This window comes from Phasianus colchicus, chromosome 20, assembly GCF_987193195.1.
Source record: "Phasianus colchicus chromosome 20, bPhaCol1.hap1.1, whole genome shotgun sequence".
Lineage (NCBI taxonomy): Eukaryota > Metazoa > Chordata > Aves > Galliformes > Phasianidae > Phasianus > Phasianus colchicus.
This window is the reverse complement of record NC_143455.1, coordinates 1481380-1495333: the sequence shown is the minus strand read 5'-3', so window position 1 is coordinate 1495333 and position 13954 is coordinate 1481380. Positions and strand designations below refer to the sequence as shown.

The following is a 13954-nucleotide window of genomic DNA, read 5'->3' as shown; positions in this document are numbered from 1 at the left end:
ATTGCCACTTCCTGTGCACTGTGTTTAGCACTTAAGATTCAGCAGAGTTAAACTAAACTACTGTTGCAGCCTCAAAAATCTAACACTAAGAGTGGTTCTATCAGGCAGCCCATTTGGCCTCACTTTCTCACTCAGAGCCTGCTTCCCCAAATCCCGACTTCTGTGGCTTCACCTGCTCTTCCAGCAGCCTCTGGCCATCCTACTGAACCTTCCCTCCTAAACAGGATGACTTCACCCATGCCATCTTTGGAAGGTGTCATTTCTCAGAAGACTGATGTGGGACCCATCCTTCAGCAGAGGTGCTCATTTCCAGCCATTGAACACTTCATTTTAACACATAACAGCTAAAAGGAGCCATAGCTTGAACTGACTCCAGTCATGAGACTTCTCCAAGAAGCTGTGATGCATCTGGGAGGGGCAGAGCTGATGACTGTTGGCTCAGCTCCAATAAAATCAAACCTGACGTTTAACATCTCTTTTAAAATCTATTTGTAGTATGTAACAAGACAATCTGGTGTGCGGCAATCAGCCCACAACAGGGGTTGGGGTTGGAACTGGGTGGGCTGTAAGGTCCCTTCCAACCCAAGCCATGCTGTGATTCTACGATTCTATCACCAGTACTTGGTAATGTCTTTTCCTTTTTAAATACAGAAGTAGGTGTTCTTGTGACTGTTTCCTTTGATGGAACAGCAAAATGCGAGGAAAAGCAGACAAGGGAATATGGGAAGGAGTCTGCAGCCTTACCACTACAAATTTTGGTCACCCAACTGATTAACGCTGTTTCTACTGATAAAACAACAGCAGCATCCCTGGCTGGTTTTTCTCTGCCCTCATGCTCCAACAATGTCCTGTGAGATGAACTCAGCAGCAGACCTGCCCTGCTCCAGACTCTACCTGCAGGCGTGGGTTGATGGTGAAGCTCCCTGCTGTTGGGTTCATGCATGACACATACTGCACGTTTGTGATCTCCTTCAGTGACAGCTTGGTCCTGTCGTACCTGCAGGCAAAACAGGCAGCAGGGTGAGCACGATGTGTGGGTTGGCTTCAGGGCTGCACTGGATGCCTATGCCCAATGTGCCCTATATGCAGAGCTGAGAACATCCTTATCCCTTACAGCACTGCTGCCTACAACATGTAATTTCACTGATCTCCTTCCCAAACACAGTCACTGCTTTTTCTTCAAATTACCTCTGCCTAGAAAATGTTTGTTTTCTACTGGTTGAGTGCAAACATCAGGTGCTTGCAGCGAGGGCTCAGCAGGGATGCTGCATCCCCACAGGGGCTGGATCCATCACCTCCCCCTGCTCTCAGCACTGCAGGACATCAATGCTGAGCATTCTCCCTCAAGACTACAACCCCACACCACACCAAGAGCAGAGCCAAGGATGTCTCAGCCAGGCTGGGAGCAAGCGAGCTGTTGTGCTGGGAAAGGGCAAACCTCTGAGTGCGCCCCAGAATTCTGCAGCCCAGAAAGATGCACTGGCAAACACAGGCCTGGAAAGGAAGAACTACACTGCAGCATCCTCCAAAAATCCATCCTGAAATCTGGGCCTGAACAAACAGGTCTGAGCAGTGCAGCCCAGGCAGCCTCCTACCAGTGCCCGTAGTCCAGGTGCTGCCTGATGAGCGTATGGGGCTGCACCGTCCCATAAGCATCCACTGCTGGCATGTTCATGTCATCAATGAAGTAGATGAGTTTCTTGGTGCCCGGAGGGCCATAATTTCTGCCAGCCTTTTTCTCTAGAGGCTTCTCAAGCACACCTGTACAGAGGAAGAGACGCAAATGTAAACTACCAGAGGGTCATGGCTGAAAAATAAAACAGGCTCCCAGCCCAGCTCCATGCCACATGAAGCTGCACCAGCCCAAAGAGCTGGGTGATGCACAGGGCAGGCATCCCTTACTTCTATTAACAGGAACCACACAGGCTCCCTGCTCCCCTCCCACAATACCAAAACCTCCCCACAATTTAACAACACTCATGTCCAATGTCAGCTGCCAGATTAGCCCTCAGATTTCAGCAGGGTCATGCATGAGCAAGGGAAAGGACACAAAGGAGAGTTTCTTGTTTCAGAGCTTTAGAAGATATTACTTGGTTTTAGCAGAAGGCTGAGGTTGCATGTTGTACGCTGTAAAACACAGTGAATATTTACAACACCAGGCCAGTATTTAACAAAAACCATTTCACCTTTCTGCACACAACACCTCATAGCTATTGGTTCCATTGATTCTGAGCTACCTTTACTGGCTCAGCAAGTGGAAAACCATACAGAAGCAGCTGTCTTCTGTTGGGTGTGATGGATTCTCTCCCATGGATTGACTTGGAGCACATTCTGTTCTTAGAGGCTCACTGCCACCAGGCCCAAGAGCAGAATTAGTTCCATTTACAAAGGCTGGGTTGTCAGCACATCTATAGTAGCACAGCAAGCAACAATTCTTTGTAATTAGGCAAGACCTGCAAATGCAAACGGGACTGCAAACTTTAATAAAACTCTCCTTGTTTAAAATGTACAGTAATCCAATCATTACCATGTGCAGAAGTTATTAAGGGAGATTTATGTTCTGTTTTTTTTTTCAAGCTATGAATTATATATGCTTTAAAGCACCATTTGTTCTGGTTGGTTTTTTTCTGTTCGTTTGTTTGTTTGTTTTGCACTGCTCTGGTGCACTTCAGACAGCTTTTCTTTCCCACTCCTCAAAATTCAGCCCATTTCTGGTTGCAGACAGCTGCTGCACAAAGGAATGAACGAGCTGAGAAAAATGATGAATCTTGCCTCAGCGGAGCATCTCCCCCCCTTCAATAAAACCGTAAGATTTGAGATTTCTGGTAGCAAGTTAAATTAAGTGTTTCAAATAAGCATTTAATTTAAATTTAATTAGCCCTTAATGAACATATAAAATCAGCCCTTTTTGAGGTTACACAAGTATTCAGGAGATTCATCACACTGAAACGCAATTACTGGGGATCAAGCGACATGTTGGTGAAAGATGCATTTTAATTTGAAGCCATATCCCACAGTAACAATAAGGGTCCACATCTCTACCTCTGTGATGCTACATACTTGAGCTGGAGCCTGAAAGAAACAATCCCTGCAAATGGGACTTTGCAGGCATCACTCCTCTATATGCTGCCTGCTGATGGGGGTGGGCAAGGCATCTAGTCTAAGAAATTGCTGGTTTGAAGGTTAGGGTCTTTTTTCTTTTTTTAAGCAGATCTTAAAAAAAACAAACAAACCAAAAACAAAAAAGAAAAAACAACACAAAACTGCTTTGTATCCAAGTTTTACAAATTTAGGAGGTGCCTGCTGGGGAAAAAAGCAGCCAACTGACAAACTGCACCAAAAGGGACAAATTAACTCTAAAAAATGAGCAGCAGAGAAGCCTGTCGAGCAGCATAAATCATGCTTCCCAACATAAAGCTTGCAGCCATGTCTTCAACCCCAAGCAAGATGACTTGTTCCCCTCTGCAGAGAAGAATGTCCCCATCTCAGACCACAGCTGATGGCTGCAGGAAACAGGGACACTGCCAGGGGTGCACAAATGGCAGCACTGCTCACAGTAGCTCAGCCCATCCAGTGGCTCCAGGGCATCCCAAAAAGAGTCCAGAAAGGAAAAATGGGAGTAGGCAGGAAGAGAGGGAGCCCTCTGCCATCACCATGCTACTGACAAGGTCTCAGTGGTGCTTCAGGAATGGTGCTCTCATACAGGGCCAGGGGAGCAAAAGGACTTCAGGGCACATGGGTCACAACAGGAGAGGGTTTAGAGGAGCGATATAAAGGAAGTGCTTTACTCCATGCTGACCCTCAAGCACTCTTCAATTCAAACAGCAAGCTGGGCTGTTCCATTCTGGGTTAATAAAAACACACAAAAATAACCTTTTCTATCTTTTGGGCAACTCTAAGTAAAAAAGCATTTCCAAAATGGTCCACTCTGCAAGAATCCCCATCTTTCTCTTTGTTTCTAAAGAAAGCACACAGCAAACTGACCTTGCTTTGACCCCCAGGGCTCCGAGGCCCCGTGCAGGCTGGGGGCAGACCTGCTCCATGGGGCACGCTGGGTTGCAGTGGGATGCAAAGGAAAATACCAGCAGCAGGCAGCCCCAGTTCCCATCTCCCTTCACACCATCCACCCTGGTAATTGGGATGCAATTCCCATCATCATATCCTCAGGACAGTTGGGATCCTAGCCAAGAATCCTATCTTATTCTGCATGGTTTAAATTCAAGCATCTTAAAGACAAATCTCAAGTCAAGAATGAGCTGCATGCTGTGCAAAATAGCAGTGGATTTAAGCATATAGTTCAGCACAGCCCTGAATTGGAATCATCAGTGTTCAGAATTCAAATTCTCATGTTGGAAAACATCATCTCCCTTGAAACCAGGGCTGCATAGTGTCAGCACAGAGCACACAAACCAAAAAAAACCTGCAGGTGACCAGGCAGCTCACCTATGGTTTCCCCTCCAAGGTGCAGTGCGTGTCCCACTCTGAACCCTATGGGATTCTGGGCATCAGGTACCGTGCTAGAGGAGCTCACAGAATCACAGAACCACAGCATGGTTGGGTTGGAAGGCACCTCACAGTCCCCCAGCCTCGCTATTGCCATAGGCTGGTTGCCCCCCACCAGCTCAGACTGCTCAGGGCCCATCCATGGCCTTGTGCACCTCTGGGGATGGGGCATCCACAGCTCTCTGGGCAGCAGTGCCAGGGCCTCACTGCCCTCTGAGTAAAGAATTTCCTCCTTACATCCGACCTAAACCTCCCCTCTTCTAGTTTAAAGCCATTCCCCCTAGTCTTTTCACCATCTGCCCATATAAAAAGCATCTGCCTACTGCCAGCCCTCTGTTGATGCAGCCACAAAAGTCCCGCTGCTGCCTCACCTTGCAGCATGGCAGAGGTGGTGTAGTAGTTGAACGGGACCTTCTTCACCACGTATGCATCTGTGTCCAGAGAGGAGAGTTTGTCCCCCACCAGCACAGACTTCCCAGTGCCTGCACTGCCCACCAGCATCACCGGGCGCTGGCGCTCCAGGAGCCGATCCATGAAGTACCGCAGCCGGACCGTCTCGGTTGTGGGCACGAGGCAAGCCTGAGGGCAGGGGGGAACGAGAAGGTGAGCAATTCCCATCACTGCCACAACCCCACAGCCACGCTCTGGGGAGCAGAAAAACCGGGAGACTCCAGTTGGTAGACCTCACCTGGAAGGGGAATGATACACAGCTGCCAGCCATTAAAATTAAACTAACTGTGCAGATGAAACCCTGACAGCTGGATGCTGGCAGCAGCATCTGGATCTCCCCACAAACACACATTGTGCTGAAACGGTAACGACTTTTTCAAGTCATCTGCTCACAGCAGCACTTCCAAAAGGAGAGGAAAGTGTAGCTGGCAAATGCAGCTCTCTATCTGCAGACATTTTTTGCCTAACTCATAAAAACATCTCTATTTTGAGACAGGTGCAGAACAACAATGTGGTGTCTCGGGGGCTTCATCCCAACACCGTCTCTCTGCTCTTGGTGAGCTGCCACCAAACCCACCTCCCTGCACACAGGTTGTATGTGAAAGGCCAATGGAAGGTGATCTGCACAGTCCAAGCACTGTAATGAAAACTCGATTTAGTTGCATCTCATGTAGAAACACATTCTTATTGAGAAGATCTTGATGTTTAATTATGCATCATCCCAAGGCCTGCTTACAGTCACCAAACCAAACCACACAAGGCTCACAAACCTGTAATGGCACTTCTGGATCAAATTCAAACTGGGGGATCAGTTTAGACCAAGGCTCAAACTTCTTTGTTTCTGGATCGATGTAAAAGTCAAAGACCGTTCCCTGAGAGGGAAACTTGATAGTCTTGAATTCGGCCACCCACCACTTGCTGAACTCCGCTCTGTAGTCCACAAGCTGTGAGACAAAAAGGTAAGAAAATATGTTAATCTGCAGGAATTCATCAGTGCTGGAGAACGTTATCACCCCCAGTCCACCAAAGTGGGATTGGTGCTTAAAACACATTCCACACTATAATGGTCATATTCTTTTTCCTATTATTAAGCCTAATTTTTCATTTCCTCTGTTTCTCCTCATCGCCCCTATTTACTCATCTAAATAATTCATCCTCTGTGTTGATCACTCTCACGGCAGATAGATGGATCAATCTGAAAAAGAGCAATACGTGCCTGTGACTAAACAGACCACTTGATTGATTTGTGGTGCCTGCTTCTTCCAACAGACAAGGACACAACATCCGTCTACGCCGGTGGCCATGGTTAGTCAACACATGCATACTAAAGCTTTTCCTCATAAATCACAGCACTCTATTAATATCAGTTGTTGTCTTCTGGCTTCTTTTAAATCACGGTGTTCTGGAGCAACAGGATTGTGCCAATACTCTGAGGCAGCAGAAGGAGCCATGTGCCCTCAGCTCTGCTTTCTTCTTGTTCCTCGTTACGTCCTTCCAAGCATGGAGATTTTAGAGCATTTTGAATTTTACAAGAGCTAATTTCAGTGCTGGTTCAGGACTTGCAAAACGTGCTTATCTTCCTCCTCTGACACGGATCTCCTGTATGACACCAGGCAAGTCTGCACCCAGATCAGGGGTATTTCAGCCTTCTGCCTCAGGGAGGAGTGGGGGGGGGAGGGAAAGAAGCTGTTAAAAAGATGTCTGTGAAACACTGGATGCAAAATGTATCCAGCTCTAACAGTACAGAGTCTTCCTGGGACATCTAAGGCACTCTCCCCCCACTGCTATGCCACACGCTTTCCCAGGTCAGAAGCTGGTACTGCCAGAACATTGCCTCCATGCTGATGAGTCTCCATCAGGGCTTGAATTGCCACCAAACATCCTCTGTGAAGCTCCCTGAGCCATCACTCATCAAAAAGCCTAGAGGATCCTAAAACCAGCTTATTCGTATTCCTGATTTTGCATCCTTGCGCTATTCAGAGAAGGGGAATAACTGTAATTCTCCATTCTTCCATTGTCACAACTGCTCAGTGCCAGCAGCAGAGCAGCCTTCAGCAGGAGGGACACACAGCAGTGCTGGAAGCCCTCTCACAGCACTGCCCTCACTCCTGCAGCCCAAGCTGCCTGCAGCTGCATGGATTCCAGCCCCAGCCTCACTGCCAAGATGGGCTCCAGCTCAAATTGCTTCCTTAATAACAACCCTGCATGGATTGCCACTGATCTCAGAGCCTTGAAATGGCAAATTTATCATCTGGTTTTGTACGGAGCCCCGCTACCCACCACCACATGCAGAGCGGCGAGAAGCCTTCCTGACTCTTTGCTCCTGACATTTCAGTAGCAAAAGGTCAACCCGAAGGGCACCTTCAATGGAAAGCAATAAACAGATTTTATATTGGATCATTTTTCATCAGGCTTCCCCACGCTTGGACCGCCGTACCCTCGCTCTCAGCGCTGACATTTACAGAGCATCAGAAGCAGCCCCACGCCGGGCGGCATCCCGCAGGGCCGCTGTGTGCATCCTCCTGCAGCCCTCAGCAGGCTCTGGGAGCCCACCAGGCCCCCGCAATGCACAAATGGCTGCAACGGTGCCAGGGGTGCAGAAGCAGAGCTGTGGGGTGGGGGACAAGGCACCTATTGGCCAAGCAGCTGCACTCCAGCCAGCCTGCTGAAGGAGCCGTGAGCTCCTGTGGTTACACAGCAGTCTGCACTGCTGGAGCAAACACAGTGCTTCACGTAGGAAATTGAGAGGTTAAGGCTTCCACAAGGATGACAAAAGCCATTCTCATCCAGCTCACACAGTGCCAGGAGGCAGGAGGGCTTGCGGTGAGCACCAAGTCTGGCTTCAGTTGCTCCTCACTTCCCAAAGCTCCTTGCTATGAAGCGAATGTGAGCAGTCCAGCAGGTGTTTCTGGCCTGTGGGAAAGCACACTGTTCCAAGCTGAGCCATGCAGCTGTGAAATGGGGCAGAATAAGGGGCCATGGAGAGAGAAATGTCCCTTTATTCTCTGCTTCCCCAGGGCAACTCTAGAGAAGATCCTTGTAAGTCCCATTGTGCTCCCACACCAAGGCTCCCAACAAAGCCATTGTGTTCCAGCTCTACTCTGAGCACCAGGACCTGAAGAGGGAGTTTAAATTGTGCACTATCAAATGATGACCTTGAGAAAACTCGGTCTCACAATACTACCACTATGTGAGGAATCACACCCACCTCATCTAATGCAAACTGATGGATACAGAGGCTGACAGCTGCAATTAATCTATAGGATAGATGTACTGTGGAAAGCATCATAGGGAGGAGTGCCCTGCTTTCCTCTGCCTCTCAGACAGGAACACGCTTCGACTGTCAGAGATTGGTGATACAATCTGATCAACCCTCTTACCCCAAGAAAACCCTGATCTCTAGGTTGTGCCCTCAAACACTAGACTAGAGTCCAAAAGCTGACTGTGCCCAGCAGCTCGCTCCAGGGAACCAGCTGCCTGCCCAGAGGGAGCTTCCACCACCACCCACCCCAGTAGCTGGCAAAGCAGCTGTGTGGCTGCTCCTCTGCACTAGTGCAGGGGCAAGGAGTTGAGAGGTCCAATAACAGTTGCCAGACACTAAGTGACCCACACACTCTAAAGAGGGACCCTTTTTTCACATTTCATTTACAATTATTGCAGATTTTCAACAGCTACATAACAATTCTGGCTGGACTGAAGACTTAAGCACCCAAAGGGCACCACGTTTTTGATTCTGTCTGACAGCCCTCCTCCAGCAAACAACACCTTGGAGAGCGAGAGCAGAGCCACTATTTCCACCTAAAAGAACCCATAATCTCCGGGGCACATCATGCCCACTTCTCTTTCTTACATGGTAATCAGAAATTGAGGACCACCAATTGCTGACACACACCTCTTGGTGTGGTGCCAAAGGACTGGCTGGTTCGTGTCACACAGCACAACGTCTACCTGTGCAATCTAATGGCTGAAAGGCTACTCAGCTGATACATCACCTGATAAACACACTTAATTTCATCACATTAAACCTATTCACACGTCTCTATGAATGAACCTTGTGTTTCTCCCCATTAGAACATGCCTGCAAGAACATCCCTTCATCGCTTGACCCCTACACCCTCCCCTTTCTGGTGCTATGGAGGTCATTTGCAAACAGAATTGTATTCACATTTCTCATTCATTATCATCCACATGCAAGCCCCAGGAAACCAGCATTAATGATAGAGCACTACATGTTGGAAAGTATTAAGGAAAAAAAAAAAGAAGGAAAAAAAAGAGACATGCATAGAAGATTGATGAAGCAGCGGCTTCTCATTACCTGGTCTTGAAACATTGATCCACCAAAGGCCCAGACAGCAGCAAAGACAAAGTAAAGTTCATACAGCTCCTTGGGGCAGTCGGGAGGTGTGTTCTCCTCCGTCAGGAGGCACTCAAGGAGGTAACACAACATCTGAACCACGCTCTGCTCAGGAATGGGAATAATCTTCTTAAACCTAAGGGATGGAAATTGAAAGCATGGGAAATGTAATTGGGTCCAGCACTACAGTCGCTCACAACACAGGAAGATAAGCCTAGAAATTCTTTTTTCAGAATATTAGCATTTTACTTTTCTTCAGTGCTTGTCTTATTCACGACTACAGGGATAAAGAGAACCCCCATTCTCCTCCCTGGACCTGCTGGTGCTGGCACATACACAACTAATAACAGTAATCGGAAGTTTCAAGCATTTTAAAACTTTGATCCTCTTGAAAGAAGTAAAATGGAAGTCTTGCTAAAGGCAATGATTTCCTGCGAACACAGGGAGTTCAAAAGCGGTCAAATAGAGGAGTAATAAAATAAACCCTTTCATCTTGCCATTTTACATTCATTTAAGCTACACTTACAGAATTCCAAACTAATATTGTAGCAGAACTGAAGTCCTCCGTAAAGTAATTATAGCTATTTGAAGGGTTGGTGCTACAATTTCTGAATTAAGCAAGCTACCAAAATACTCAGCTCAGGGCTGTGTGCAGCTAATCCTATGGATTTCACACTCTGACACAACAACAACATTCAGCAGAGTGGGAAACGACCACTGGACTTTGCTGCTAGCAGCCACAGTCAGCTTCATTTCACAGAGAGCAGCTCCCTTCTAACTCCTGCCCAACTCTGATTTCCAAAGGCTGCTGTCTTCATTAATTCAGACTCTTCTGATACGTCCTTATTTTGATCAATAACACTAATGCCCAACCGTATCCTGACTGTTTTGTTGTGTTCTTTTGTTTGTTCGTTTGTTGGTTGGTTTTTAAAGGAAAATGGAAGCAAGCAGAGGATGTGAGAAGATTCCTTACTCGGATTTGTTGGTACTCTGCTTTGGCCAATCCTCATCATGTGAAGATTAAAAGAGCTCTTTCCCTTAATGACTGAGCAAGAACCACAGGATTTCTGTGTGGGTCCCACCTGGGAACTGACTCAACCCAAGAAGGATCAGGGCCCTTCCAAAACTGCAAGTTCATATGCGTTGGACAGTTGTCCAACTGTGAACATTCAGGCTGGATGTCCACACAGACTGATTTCATTCTGTTCAAGTGCATCGGGAAAAGAAACTCAAGATAAAACTGCCTCAAGAGCAATCCTACCTTCTCTCACAAACACGGGAAAAAGGAGGGAAGAAGGAAGAAGGAAATCTGATCTTCCACCACCATCCGCGCTACAGACTGAAAACTCTCCTTCAGCAGTGGTCTAAAATCTGCTCTACTGAAAAAAACAACTTATGGGTTGGACTCAGGTGCAGCCTGACACTTTGGGAGCCTGAGAGGGCTTTCTCTTTAGGACCTCCTAGATTTACTTTCCAAGAGATGTAGAACTGGCACAAGAAGTACAGGCACAATCAGATTAAAACAAAATCTGCCAATAAAGGAGGGCAGGAGTGTTGGCTTGTTTCACTGCTTCTTTGTGGTTAAGCCAGCGATGCTCAAAGCTCTTAAGGGGAAGGAGGAAACTTCTCCCCTCTACTGCCACATCTCCCAGCCCCAGCACAGCACAGCCAGTGTGGGAGCAGAGCACGTTCCCCTGCCCTTGGGGAAGCAGTCACTGCAATGGTACCTGTTCCTCAGGGTGTCCAGGCAAGGTGGCAGGTACTTATCAAACAGAATGGTCAGGTTGGCTCTTTCAGACTGGATCTCTCGCTTGTCAATCCAGCTGCTCACTGGGGGATTCCAGCCCAGATCTGCTGAGTTGATGTACAGGATCCCTTTAGAGTGAGAGAAAATAAACACTGAGGACACAGCAGAGACCACTCTTGGCCTTCAGCAGAATTGCTCAGCAACTTTCACACAACCAGCTATACCTAGATGCCCCATTACACACCCCATCATAGAGGGTATCCACAGCCCAGGCACTGCTCTGCCCCCCATTCCCACCACTGTAACCATCCCTCATCACAGAGGGACAGCAACAGGCAAAAGCCAGAAAGGGCAGAGGAGCTGTGCAGCTCTGGGCAGGGTGTGCCATGTAGGCTCCTCAACACCAACACAGCCAGGCATGGGGCCTTGTGGGGATGTGATCACCACGAAGGGTTAACAAAAGTGTGATATCTCATGGATGAAAATCTTGATGTGAGCCAGCAGTGAGCACTTGCAGCCCAGAAGGCCAACAGTACCCTGGGCAGGGGGAGGACTGTCCCCACTCTTCTCTGCCCTCATGAGGCCCCATCTGGAGCACTGTGTCCAGACCTGGGGCCTCCAGCACAAGAAAGATAAGGAGCTGTTGGAGTGGGTCCAGAGAAGGGCCACAAAGATGCTCAGAGGGCTGGAGCACCTCTGCTATGAAGAAAGGCTGAAGGAGCTCATCCTGGAGAAGAGAATGCTCTGGGGAAACCCCACTGTAGCCTTCCAGTATACTTAAGGGGCATACAGGAAAGCTGGAGATGGACTCTGTGTCAGGAAATGTGGTGATACATCAAGGGGGAATTATTTAGATCAAAAATAGGGGAGATTCAAGTCAGATGTGAGGAGGAAGTTCTCTACCCCAAGGGTGGTGAGGCCCTGGCACTGCTGCCCGGAGAAGTATGGGTGCCCACCCCTGGAGGTGCCCAAGGCCATGGATGGGCCCTGGGCAGCCTGAGCTGAGGGAGAAGCCAGTCCATGGTACAGGGTGGAACTGGATGGGCTTTAAAGGTCCCTTCCAACCCAAACCATGCTACGATACTGTATATACCCCTAGAAATGTCCACTCTTCAGTGAATTCACTTCACAACCCTTCTGCAGAATAAAATGAAGAGGAGAAACACTAACAGTGAAGGGACATAACCTAGAAAACATGATGACATCTCCTGACTGACTCAAAGTCAGAACGTGGTCCTGCTTGAGTCATGTTATTGCTCTGGGCCTCACTCCCCCTAAATGTGAAAGTAGGAGACACCTTCACTCCCTCCTCTCTTGCTTCATGCACTTTTCCCGAAGATCAGAGGCTCTCTGGAATATGGACTGTCCATACAGGGCCCTGCACAGCTGCAGCACTCAGCATTGCTGCTGTTGTCATCATCCATCAGCATCAGAGAGCTGTGGTTACATCTCCGAGACACATGGATTTGGGTTTAGGAACCTCAATTTGCCAATGTGCTTCAGGGAAGCCCGTCAAAGACAAGCATGATCCCAAGTTGGGAACTTCCACTGGGATCCAACAGAAGTCTGGCGAATGGCAGTGGATCCCAGTTTGTCCCTGCAACACCCCGGAGTGAGGTCAGACCAGGACTCACCTGCTCTGGACACAGTTGCTGGGGTGGCTGTGCGCAAGTGGCTGATCTCAAAGACCAGTCGCATGGTTGGGTTCAGGGGGATTCTCTCATTGCTGGCCAGGGTCAGCACCTGCATATGGCACAGACAGAGCAGCAGCACAATTCTGGGGTTAATGCATCCCCAGGAACAGGACTGACAAGCGCTCAGTACTTGGCACTCAAAGCTTGGTTGCTGTCAGACCGGTTCCTCCAAGCACAGCAACTGATTTCTAACAGGTAGTGGAACAATCCCTCTCTTCCACAACCCAGAATGAACAGCACTCCCTTGGGGTGAGAGAAAAGGTGCATAATTATGCCCTGTTCTCTATTTTTAAAGGGTCTGCAGTTATTGTCAGGACATCTGTGGTTACTCATGATTCCAGTTTTCCAAGAAAGGGAAATTCCCATGAAAGCATGCTATTTTCCTCACACATCATTTTCTTAATGTAACATTGTTTGGTATAGCTGAAAAAAGTACTGTCATAACTGCATTATTCAAGGAGGAGGTTTTACTTCTGTGTATGCATTTCTCCCATGTTGAACCACACCATGCATTTCAAGGAATGTCTGTTTCTTTAATTTATTTTAATTACCTTATTATCATCCATCACCGTATTAAGAGACTCAATCCACATCGGATCAATATCTCCATCTAGTACCATCCACTTGGGGCCATCGTGTGTGATGTTGGCCAGCTCTCTCATGATTGATGAAAACAGCCCTGGGAAGATGACATGAATATCCTGATGAACAAATCTGCCACCTGCTCTGTTTTCTCTAGCATCTTGCTAAAAATTATCGTAATTAATGCTTTCATCTTAAGCATTCAGAACACCGTGCACCTGTACATGTTTTAAGTAATAAATACTTCCGAATCACAATATGGGTCTAGTCTGCTCTGAAGGAATCATTATGTTATCAGTCAGCATCACTTGGAGATGACTGCAGACCTACACACGAGCTTCATTCCCACTGAGAATAAGGGCTATGAAAAGCAAAGAGGAGATGCTGAAAGGCAAAAGAAAGCATGAATTACACAATGAAGGGAAAACCATTTGAATCTGCCTTGGAATTTCTTATAATTTTTTTTTTTTTTTTTTTTTTTTTGTGGCTCAAAGTATTTCAGGGAAATCAAGATGCATTAAACACTGGGTCATGGCTTTAGTGAGATTGAGGGGAGAACAAGCAGGGGATGGCATTGAATGACAGAACAAAATGTCAGTAAAATCAAGGAGACAGAGAGGATGC

General features: G+C 47.6%; 1 protein-coding gene across 2 annotated transcripts in view; it reads right to left on the bottom strand.

Moving 5' to 3' along the window:
* DNAH9 (dynein axonemal heavy chain 9) overlaps positions 1–13954 on the bottom strand; it is a 190343-nt gene that overhangs the window by 123192 nt on the left and 53197 nt on the right. For both annotated transcript variants that reach the window (XM_031599209.2, XM_090122076.1), the window contains 8 exons: positions 13300–13427; positions 12689–12797; positions 11035–11182; positions 9269–9443; positions 5724–5897; positions 4875–5082; positions 1596–1761; positions 895–997 (listed from right to left, as the gene is read on the bottom strand). In XM_031599209.2, the coding sequence (XP_031455069.2) occupies positions 895–997; positions 1596–1761; positions 4875–5082; positions 5724–5897; positions 9269–9443; positions 11035–11182; positions 12689–12797; positions 13300–13427 (1211 nt within the window). The remainder of the gene's footprint in view (positions 1–894; positions 998–1595; positions 1762–4874; positions 5083–5723; positions 5898–9268; positions 9444–11034; positions 11183–12688; positions 12798–13299; positions 13428–13954) is intronic.